This window comes from Glycine max, chromosome 12 (assembly GCF_000004515.6).
Source record: "Glycine max cultivar Williams 82 chromosome 12, Glycine_max_v4.0, whole genome shotgun sequence".
Taxonomy (NCBI): Eukaryota; Viridiplantae; Streptophyta; class Magnoliopsida; order Fabales; family Fabaceae; genus Glycine; species Glycine max.
Genome location: NC_038248.2, coordinates 5,817,049 through 5,828,329, shown reverse-complemented (window position 1 = coordinate 5,828,329; position 11,281 = coordinate 5,817,049). Strand labels below are relative to the sequence as shown.

At 33.6% G+C, this 11,281-nt stretch overlaps 1 protein-coding gene across 1 annotated transcript; it reads right to left on the bottom strand.

Moving 5' to 3' along the window:
- Positions 1-886: 886 nt before the first annotated feature.
- LOC100790416 (serine/threonine-protein phosphatase 6 regulatory subunit 3) lies at positions 887-10,289 on the bottom strand. The gene is made up of 19 exons (XM_003540709.5): positions 9,948-10,289; positions 9,308-9,411; positions 8,908-8,994; positions 8,755-8,830; positions 8,575-8,649; positions 8,405-8,458; positions 7,689-7,748; positions 7,484-7,600; positions 6,880-6,974; positions 6,592-6,800; positions 5,635-5,732; positions 5,322-5,425; positions 5,046-5,211; positions 4,614-4,736; positions 4,070-4,152; positions 3,652-3,793; positions 3,450-3,479; positions 2,589-2,659; positions 887-1,914 (listed from the first exon to the last, which is right to left on the bottom strand). Exons 1-19 carry the CDS (start codon positions 9,984-9,986, stop codon positions 1,101-1,103), a joined length of 2,547 nt encoding a protein of 848 aa, XP_003540757.1. The 5' UTR covers positions 9,987-10,289; the 3' UTR covers positions 887-1,100.
- Between the last annotated feature and the right edge of the window lie 992 nt (positions 10,290-11,281).

The window sequence follows — 11,281 nt, the reverse complement described above, 5'->3', positions numbered from 1 at the left end:
ATGGAAAACAATGAAATGTCATTACATGGAATATGAACTCATAAACTCTTTGAAGAATTTAAGATTTACACTAATTTTAAGAACCAAAGAATTGAATCTTGTGATGAGATGTTATCATTTATTAATATTTTATTTATTCAGAATGTCATGAATTGTAATTGTTTTAATATATTTTTATTAGTGTATATATATACATAAATATTTATTTGTGTCTTAGTTGGTTAATACTTTAAAATAAGACATTGAATATGATTACTTTTGTTATATTGTGTTCATTTAATTTAGATGTTCATATTTTAAAAATAATATTTCCTTTTTTTAAAGACACATTTATTTGACTTATTTTATTATAAGGTATTTTCAAACTATTATAATTTTGAAGTTTCATATTTTTTTAGTATATTTTATTAGGGATTGTTATTGTAATAAAAGAAGATACATTGTTTATTGTTTCCCAAATTCAAAATATTATATTATTGTGTTTTTGTTTTAAGATTTTTTTGCTTATAAGATATTCGACAAAATATCTCATTCAAAGTTATATCTTCTTTCCAGCATTGTTAGTGGAGACATGAACAAACTTAAGAGAAATATATTCTAAAAGAAAGAATAATTTCAGCCGTCAGGAGTGTAAAAGAAATATATTCTAAGAGAAAATGCATGTCTAATATGTTGAAACTTAAAAGGATATTTGTGTAATTCACTCAAAACAAATTATCAAATCAAGACTTGAACAATAATAAACTTAATTCAGTTCATTCTCGGCGTACTCGTTGTTGTAGAAAATTGTCCCTCCATCTATAGGTTGATAGTCGTATCCGTAAGGTATGCAAATCAAGATCAACACGGAAAAAATAAATAAACTGAGAAAGAAGACCAGAGTAAATATTCAATAAATGTGGGAATTCCCTTTAAGTCTCTTGCAGGTAGAGGCAAAACTTCAAATTAATAAACAACCTTAATATCTAACAATGATGAAACAACAGAAACAGAACATAATGGAAACAAAAATACTGTACACTAATTTGTTGCATAACCTTGGCGTTGATCCAAATTTTCATACAGACAAACAATGGAAGCAAGATTTACCAATTTGTCCATCACTCTAGAACAGCAACCTCGTTGTCAACCCTCCAGTAATTTGCATCGTTGAACTCCTTCACACCAGGACTGCCTTCTTCAGAATTTTCCTTATCTGGAACTTTTGAGACTACGTTTCTTTTCAATGGTCCTGCTTCCCCAACTATCCCTTCTTTGAGAGCCTGGTCCATTGCCTTCTCTGTACCTTCTAATTCTACACCTACAAATTCCACATCCTCTTCAAATAGCGAGGGTACCGCTACAGATGTTGGACTTGAGTCACTGTTCCCATTGATAGAATCGCTAGTAGTTGGCAACCCATTTGAAGGTACGGATTCCCCATTTGAAGGAGAACTAAGATTAGGGCTGCCTACTTGAGGCCTACCAGACTCGTCATTATCCAGAAAGGGGTTCATACTTGAGCCAGCATCTTGCATTTCTGATGGTTCACCCCATCCAACCCAATCAGGTAAAGGCCTATCTCCAAACAAGTCCTCGTTGTCTGGTGCCTCAAACCTGAAGAATCCCATATCATTTGAAGGACTTGTCTTCTCACTTTCAAAGTTTAAAGTGCCCCCATTCATGGAATCACTGGCAGTCAATCCACTAAAGAAGTCTGCACTTAAGCTAGATGTACCATTCACAGTATTTTTGCTGTCAGCCAATTCTTCATCCTCTCCAACCACTACCTCATCATCACTACTGTTGCTACCACTATTTGCAACTGCATTCAATTTTATCTCATCCATCATCTCAGAGGATGATGTGCCCCCAGGTGCATCACCAATTCTGTCATCTTGGAAGGCAAACCAGTTGGAATTTGTAAACAAATTACTGCATAAAACAAATACATAAACATTTAATGATCAATGAAATAGAAAACACCTTGGACATCCAAAGCTAGGCTCACAATTTAGGCAACGGTCCACCAAAGGAGGGGGGATAAAAACAAAGGCAATACACTTCGACTGGGTTTTGCCAGAGGCTATAGAACCAGCAATTACATGTGTCTAAATATCAAAATACTAAAAACAAAGAATTTAACACAACCAAGTAAATCCAGCAACAAGCAGGGGCAGAACATATAGAGGTTTATAAATGAAACTTCTGAATAAATTTTGCCGTGTATAAGATGAAAGAAAAACAAAAATATGCCTTTTCGTTTTGTAAACCCTGAACCTTAAGACATTTGAATTTTGGTTTTCTGTGTCATGGTGTGACTTGTGTCTGCCTCCATATATCATATACTGAAACTAGAATCGTGACGGAGGCTAGGATTGAAGTGAATCGAGTAAGGAGGCTTGGTAGCATTTAGGATTTTGGACCATGGTCAGCAAATTATTGTGTAAATTTGAGTATTATGCTTATTAGATATACTGTTTAAGAACATAGCAAATGAGTTATTTATGGTATGCAGTTATTTTGAACAGAAATATCATGCCCGATAGAACCATGAGATCAAATTCAGCCTAATATGGTTGCCAGCTAAAGACAAAATAAATACTAACCTCCCTTGATCATCACCAAGTCTAAGGGATGATATGACTACTTCAGCAGAATCATCGTCAAAGTAGACATCCTGCATTTGACAAAAACAGAAAAGTTAACTAACAATTTAGTTTAACAAAGAGTGCAAGATTACTATATTAAGGGCACTGTTATTCTAGATCATGTGGGAATTATAAAGGCCAGAAGAGGGATTTGGGTTGTGAAAGCTTGCCACATGAGAAGGGAAGGATAAGCAAGGGAGAAGACATCCAGTCATTGAATGAATATATGGGGCCTTAGTGTAGGGAGTTCAGCAGAACCTCAGTTCTGAAGTGTTCTGATTTTTGTTTTCTTTTCCTGTGTGTATGAATGACTATAGAAAGTATAGAGAAGAGAAAAGGGATTTGTATATTGCATTGAGAAAATATTACAAAACCACTATAATCTCTTACAAGAGCAGTATTTTTACTGCTGAGATTCAATTGTAACAGAAATCTAACTAAACACAACTGTCAACTAACTAGTTATAAAGCTAACCAGAGTTATTCACTCATATACACTTACAGTGATGAACTTGTGATTCAGATCTTTGAAATGAGGGTTTCTCCCTATTTTCTGTCATAAAATACCCAGTTTCCTATTGCAATATATGTTGATTGATTACATAGTAAGGCTACAAAAGTAAAGCAACTAATGGCCCAAGATAGTAAAATTACAGGGCACAAAACACAATTGTACTTATGGATGACCACCATAATGAGAGTGACACAGTCACCAAATTTCCAAATGAAACAAGATATTTTAAAGAGCAAAAGTGGTTCTCAAAATCCCTGAAATTAATGAAATAAAATAACTTCAGTTACAATACAATAAACTATTACCTCATCATCTCGATCAAGACCACCATGTTCCTGTAACGAAGATCATTGCATTAATCCACTATTTAGGTAGCAGTGTCCAAGACAAAAGACAAAAATGTTAAACTAAGAAAGAGGGAGAGTGGGGACACAGATATTTGAGAATAAAGATACACAAGGCACATGAATGCACAGAGAGGATAAGAAGCAACCAACAACTACAAACCTCTTCATTATTGTCATTTCCATAAATTTTGTATCTAAAAGCCTGGCTTAAATTATTTGCTAAAGCTGCAACATCATAGTCTCTGTCATGAAGGTCTTCATCATCACTATCCCTCATCCTATCTTGTAATGCAGTTGGACGTCTGCACATAACAAGGAGAAATAAGAAATAATTATAAAGGATTCACAACATCCACTCCCCTATATTTTAAATTTCATGAACAAAATTTTGCCCACCCAACCCTTATTGCTTGAGATAACCCCACTTATTGTCTTGAGACTACCCATTTAAGGCATTTATATTGCTAAAACCAAAATTTGCATTGCCAACAAAGACCTTATGCTGAATAAAGGCATTGATCCTCCCAGTGACACTTCAGCTAAGAATTTAGAGCTAGGTAATTGAAATTAGAGCTTACCCACAAGCCCAACGGTGAACATTCTCGACCACATTACGCTGCTGAAGAACTGTAGCTTGCCACTCATTCCACTCACTATTCTCCTACAGAAATGATAAAGAAGTTTTAGTTTAAAGAGCATTCATGGCATACCAACTCAAAATTTAAGATGCAAGTTCAACCTCATCATTCTAGGCACGGGAGAACTATTCAACTGAGAGGACAAGGAAGTCGAACAAGAACAAAATAATGGCAGGGTTTCAGAAGAAAAGATGTTGCTCTGGGATCAAAAGCCTCAACACTGTTGATGCCATTTTTGTTTAAACAATTATTTAAAGTGAACTAGGCACATCAAGGACTCATTCATATCCCCTCCATGCAAAAAAGTGTTTTTACAGAAGACAGTTAATAAGCATCTGCCATGAGTTTTTAAGCAAAGCTGTCAAGAATTCAATTCAAAGCATACATTATAGATTTCAGATATTTATACAGGTTGGAAATGTTTCAAATACTAAATACTAAGAAAACCATGAATCGTGTCTCTGGAAGTAAATACAAAACTAACCTGGAGACATGCCAGAATGTGGCTTTGGTTATGAGACAAGTGAAGAAGTTTATTGATAATTCGAGTAATATGTCCAATGTTTCCTACCCGTGTTCCCTGTTTTCCAGCAGCAGGTACTGTGGGCTGCAAAATCCACAAATTTAGTTAAAAGAAGTTCTCATAGACTTAACGGCATATGGAGTCTATGTATACACTAAACAGTGCATATGAGATACCCCACTTGAACTCGTGTGGTGCATCTTTATTTTCATTTTTTATTCAATAAAGCATGAAGAAAATCAAGATAACTGAACACACCATCAAAAGTTTCCTAAAAAACTATTTTTTTTCCATCCTAGGTTGAGAGTTGTAAATTAGTGGCTCAAAAATAGACAGCTGAAAAGCTAATGACCAACCGAATCTCCCATCTATCAGTTTGAAGCATACATTTACCTGACTGCTTTCGGCAGAAAGAATACAATGTTTATCTGTTTGGAGAAACATTCCAACTAAATCACAATCTCGAAGAAGATGATCAATGATGGCATTAGATTTGCTCTCCAGACATGATGATATGATACTTTCTACATGATGGTGCAATGAGTTATTGTATGGATACCTGTATTAATACAGAATATGTCAAAAGAAGAGGAGAAATACTGATGCAGATTTCATCAAGTTTTCTCTAGACATCTACAACTCTGGAAATTGAAAATTAAAGCTGCTTACTCAAAGAAAAGATCAATGACTCGTTGAATGGTTCCTGAGTTGGCCAATTCTTTTTCTGCCACTTCATTTCCAGTTTTTAGAAGTACTGCAATAAACTCCACGATCTGAAATAAGTTGCAAATTGGTCAGAGAATGAAAATGAATTCAAAAATGGCATCAGCGCTCTATCCTTGCTCAGGAATATGAATGTTTGAAGTACACATTGAAGGTTATCAATGGAACAAAATTCTATATCAACTGACTAACTATAACCTAGTTCTGGAGGGAACAGCCATACATATCAAATTTATCAAAAGTAAAAATCATAACAAACCTTTAATCGATGCTTGCCAAGCGGAGGTCTCAATTCACCATATGTTGTAGGCAGTACCTTATTATCAGATGACAAATCCAAAAGCACAAGGAATTCACCTGTAAACAAGAAGTGCAATCTTACTTATCATGTGATAGAGCTGCTTGAACAAAATGTGTCAGACATTGTCACAAATAGAAGAAAATTGTTGCCATATCATTCTTCAAGCCTCTACTTCAGGAATAATCAGAAAATGCAAAAACATGGCACATAACAACTACAGCCAACACCACCACCCAATAAAAACCTAGACACAACTGAAGGGTACAACATCTTTAACCAAGATTACTTTGATAGCTATTGATGACTAAACAAAATTGGAAGAAAAAGACTAGACAGAAAATGGATATCAAAAAGAAAATCAATAAATTAATTATTCATTAAAAAATAGAACCCAAACCACATTTACAACCCATTTTATTGGCAAGGCTCCACCAAGCTCCAGAATAACCTGATACTACTTAAAAGCATGCTCCCTAATCCCTAGTGATCATGATTTTACCAGGACATGAAATGGTAAATAGTAATTATAATTCTGTAACAAAAATGAAAATCATAACATAGAACTATAGATGTCTTAGATTAAATAATTAAATGAGAATCATACGATGACCCCCATCCCCCACAAAAAAAAAACTAAATATATATTTCCCTTTTCTTGTGGACTTCTCTTTACATGCCTCCGGTAGACTAGGGCTCACATTTCGGCAGTTCTCTTTGAAATCTTATTTTCATCAAAATGATCATACATCTCATATTTAAAAAAAAACTACAACCTGTTCATATTATTGTCTTATGTCATATCATGTTCCATATCATTATAGACATGCAATATAACCAAATAAAAAAAAAAAAAAAAAATCCTATTATCAAGCATATAAACTGTTCACTCATGGGGATAAAACAAACCATACTTACCAAGTTTAGGTAGCATTGCACCAATAGTATCTGGATTTACAGGAATTGGTGGCTCATACATGTTTTGACTTCGGAATGAATGAAAAAGTGGAGATGAAATAGCTGATTTTTTGGGATCCAACAAAGAAATACACACTGAAAGTGAGTTGACAAGGCTAGACTTTGATTGTGAATCTTCCAATGCATAACCCAAAATTTTTGCAACAAAACTGCAAAGTAACAATTTTAATAATCAATTTACAGGCATATATTTATAAAAAAAAAAAGTAAAGCCTTGCAACACAAAACCTTGGACTTGAAAGCTTAATAGCTAGAGTAGATGATGCAACTCGAGTTATGGTACACAAAGTTTCAGCTACATTGGCATGAACTTCAGGAGGACTCTGGTTAAATAACAAAAAAGACAGCTGTCAGATTATTTATAAAGACGACAAGGAGGCAAAGAGGCAATAAAATTCAAGCACTCAAGTACAACCAAATTGGGATCTTTTAGTTTCCCAAAGAGATTTCTTTTTCTTTTTTTCCATTTATATCTCCAAGATGCAAAAGATGTATTTTATGTGACCCCATAACAACAAACTCAACACCACAACGCAGACTGAGTTGTAACAGCATTCCTAACAAAATTGTTGTCAAGTCCAAAAATATTTTCAGCTGGCCAAATCATGCACTCACACTTGTAGAAGCAGCCTAAATTCAAGAGTAAGGCTTCATAGAAGTAGGTCAAAGAATATCCAATGGATCATCTACTAATAAATGAATAAACTAGCATCCTACAAAACATGGTACACTTTCTTAAGTTTGGTTTCAGCAGGGTGTATATGCAACATACAGCTAATCAGCAACATCTGACTGAAAGACTATAAACACAGAATGCAAATATTCCACTTACAGATGGACTTAATTTATCGACAATCATCTCAAGCAGGTTGCTCTCAGCTAACCATTGCATCACATCTATAAAATTGGGATATACATGGTCATCAGCACCTACTAATCGAACCAAAACCTGTGCAAAGAAAATTAATTTAGGACCCATTCTAGTACGTCACATTAGCAAGATCTCAATAATATTATGACTACTAGACGATGTTTACCTCCATAATGGATGTAATGCCTATCAAATCTACCAGTTGACGAAAAACATGCTGATGGGCCTGCAGAAAGTATGCTGAAGAATGAATGAAAGGTGATATCACAAGGAGAATAGGATATCACAGATTCTTAGTTGTAAAATAGACTACAAACTGCTTCGCAAAGAGATGCTAAGGCAAAAGGGATAAGTTTTATATCTGGTAGTACTTTGTTGTCTCCTTATAATTGTATAAAATCATGTTAGAAAAACAAATTCTACTATGCATGTGTTTGGATTGGATAGATTTTAGATATAGTAATCTGATTCATAGGAAAAACATCGTTAGTGTTCTATTTAAATGTGTTTGGTAATTAGAATTTATAACCAAAGATCATATAATCTCAACAAAGGAAATAAGTTTTTCTATGATAAACAAAACTTTTGAAGTTACATTTAAAAGCTAACGAATTATTTCTCATTTAACTTTTGTTTTCGCATTTTATCCTCAACAACTGATTAATTTATTTAATTTAAATACAAAACTAACTACTGCAAATGAAATAAACTGATTATTTTAGACAACTCAAATGAAATAATCTTTAAACCACTTTTCACCTAACATATCCAAACATAAAACTTATTTCATAAGATAAACTATAACAATAATCAATTATTGAAATAATTTCTAGAAATAATCCAATTCAAACACACACTATAAAAGCACATTGCTTTACTTACTTGAACATAATTCATAAGTGGTACTGTCTTTCGTATCATTAGGCAAATGACAACCTGCAAAATTTAACAGAAATTATCTTAGAGTAAGTGGTTCTAATTCTAATACAACAATAAAAATAATGTTGACAAAGTGTCACAAACTAAAAATTCCAGCATTCCCAAGCATATACCTTGCTAAAGTACCCAGCCAGTAAGGTACTATGAGAACGATCAGACTCCAAGAAGGAGAATAATAAGTTCATGAGCTGCAAAAACAAGAATGGTAAGTAGAAAATAATACACGCAACACATTACTATAGGACTTCAAACAAAAATCAAACTATGTAATGAAAATAAAGTATACTACAAACCTCTTCTTCATCCACCAAGGTCTTCAAAATTACATCAATTTCACATGTAAAGATCTCACAGGCAATGAATGGAAACCTAAATCATAGACAAATTATCAGATGATAAAAGTGAAACAAGAAAATTGAAACAAATTTTCAGTTGCAACTACATACTTGAAGACCCGTTTGTTTTCAGCATCCTCCGGTGGTTCTTCTATGATGTAGCGTAGCAATTGCTCAACCTGAGCTCTATCCCTCAGACTGAAAACAAAAAACAGGAAAATAGCAAATAATTATAAATTAAATTTTAGTTGAATCACCATTGCATATCCAACCTGTGCTTTATGCAATAATACTTCCACTTAACACTGAAGATAAAAAATGGTACAGAAAATGCGAAAAAAAGCCAACAATAACAACCAAGCCTTAATTCCCGCAAGGTAGGGAAAACAACATGGATCAATCAATCTATTGGACTTTTGTCAAAAACCGAAAAAACACACAAGAACTGGGAGGAAATAGTCATGGGCAGGAAAAGTAAAACTCCATTATTTCAAACTGATTAGGAATATACAAGTTGATAAGACGACTGTTTAAGGCCTTGCATTCTTGGATTATTTCCTCTTCATCTAGAAGTTCTTCTAAAGTGAAGTTCTCCTTGTCCAATATTACCTCCACCTGCAGAGAAACAAGACTTTCAGCCACTTGAGAGTTTGACCATAAAACCAAGACACAATCTTAAAATTCTCCCCCGTCAACTACAAGAACTCCAATTACAAATTTTGGCACTAAACATCCATCGTTACAGAGAAGGTAAAAGATAAGATAATTTTGAACAAGTATACCAAGTTTTCGCAAATTTGCCTTTGAATTCAAATCTTCAGGCGGGTTTTCTTTCTCTTTGTTTTTCATAATAAATTTTGCAGTAATTTGAAGTGAGTTTGCTTTCAGACTTAGTAAAGCTAAAGGGCTTTTCATTGCTCATTAAAATTACAGACAAAACGTTAAAAGTTAAAGCACGGGTGGATCCTGCAAATGGAAATTACGAAATGGCAAGTGGAAGAACAAATACTAAATTGGCAATCAACCAACGTTAAAATAAATGTGCATTTGAAAGGGGAAATTAAAACTAAGTGATGCTTATAATAGTTAATTAAAGAGAGCGAAAAGGAAGAGAATGAAGCGGAGTATGAATTCAGAAGTGGAGAACTCACGGGAGAGGAGGAAGAGATAGAGGCGAGCTTCCAGAACATTGAGGGAGAAGGTGTGGTGGATCTGTGAGGCAATTGGCGAATGAATCTAGGCTCGGAAAATGGAAGATGAAAACCCTAATTTGGAGATCGAAAAGGTGCGAGCGCGGCGGTGAAGATCGATAGAATAGAATAGAATAGAAGAATAGAGAGAGAGAGAGAGAGAGAGAGAGAGAGAGAAATAATCGTAGGTGATGGTAGCTACGGTACGGTAATAGAAGGAGAAGGGAAGGATGAAGAGAGGGGCGCTCGGTGGTTCTACTAGTACAAAATCGGATGTACCCTCAGAAATCAGAATTGCCACACTTAACATGAACACTTTTTGTTTTATTTTATTTTGGTATGGATGTATCTACATTTTACCTACGTATGCATATACATGTATTCTACACCTACTCTAATTTCTATTTTTATCTTTTTCTCAATAACAATTTTTTTTAAACCCAAAAAATATACTTCAACTAAAACTCATAGACAATCATAAAACTATTAAAGTTTTGTATTTATATCATATGATAACTTCATTTTTAATGGCAAAGGTGTGGGTGGTAGTGACAACAAGAGGATTATTATCAAGTGTAAGGAGAATTTGTTTTTTTAAACTAAAAGTTAAATTTATAATTTTTTTCTTAATTTTGAAAATAAATGTAAGTATTTTTAAAATTGAGCTAAAAACTATTTAAGTTCCTTTTTTAAAAAAATTACATTTGAAATGAAAAACTAAAAATTTGCAACCATCTTGAACATGTCTTAAATTTTTAGATTCAAACTCAGTGATTAAAAATGAAAAAAAAAATAAAATTTTACCAAAAAAAATCATTAAAATTTGACAATATAAAATATATTTTAAATTATGAATCAATTGATATAAAGTTATTTCGATCTAACTCTAATATTAAGTGTATAATTATACTAAATACTTTAAAAAAATATTTTTTATAATAATCTTATTTGATTTAAACATAATTATTTTCTGTGCTAATAAGATATATCCCAAATTCATTTTTAAAATATCAATTTTAAGCCATATTAGTGAAACCAAGTGGCTAACAAGAGGAATGCACAGTTGCCCAAACCTCACCACCCACAACATGATTTTGATCTCTCAGTCAACCTTGGAGACACGTGTCACGTGATGCATAGAGAGACCCTTCTTACTATGCTTTTGGTGACAGTCACGTGCGGGGAGCTTAACCTACTCCCATGGCTATCGCCCATGATAGTCATGCATGGATGGAAATAGGTACATACATGAATGCATCCATATTCCATCATCCTGTTATCAAATTCAAATAAAA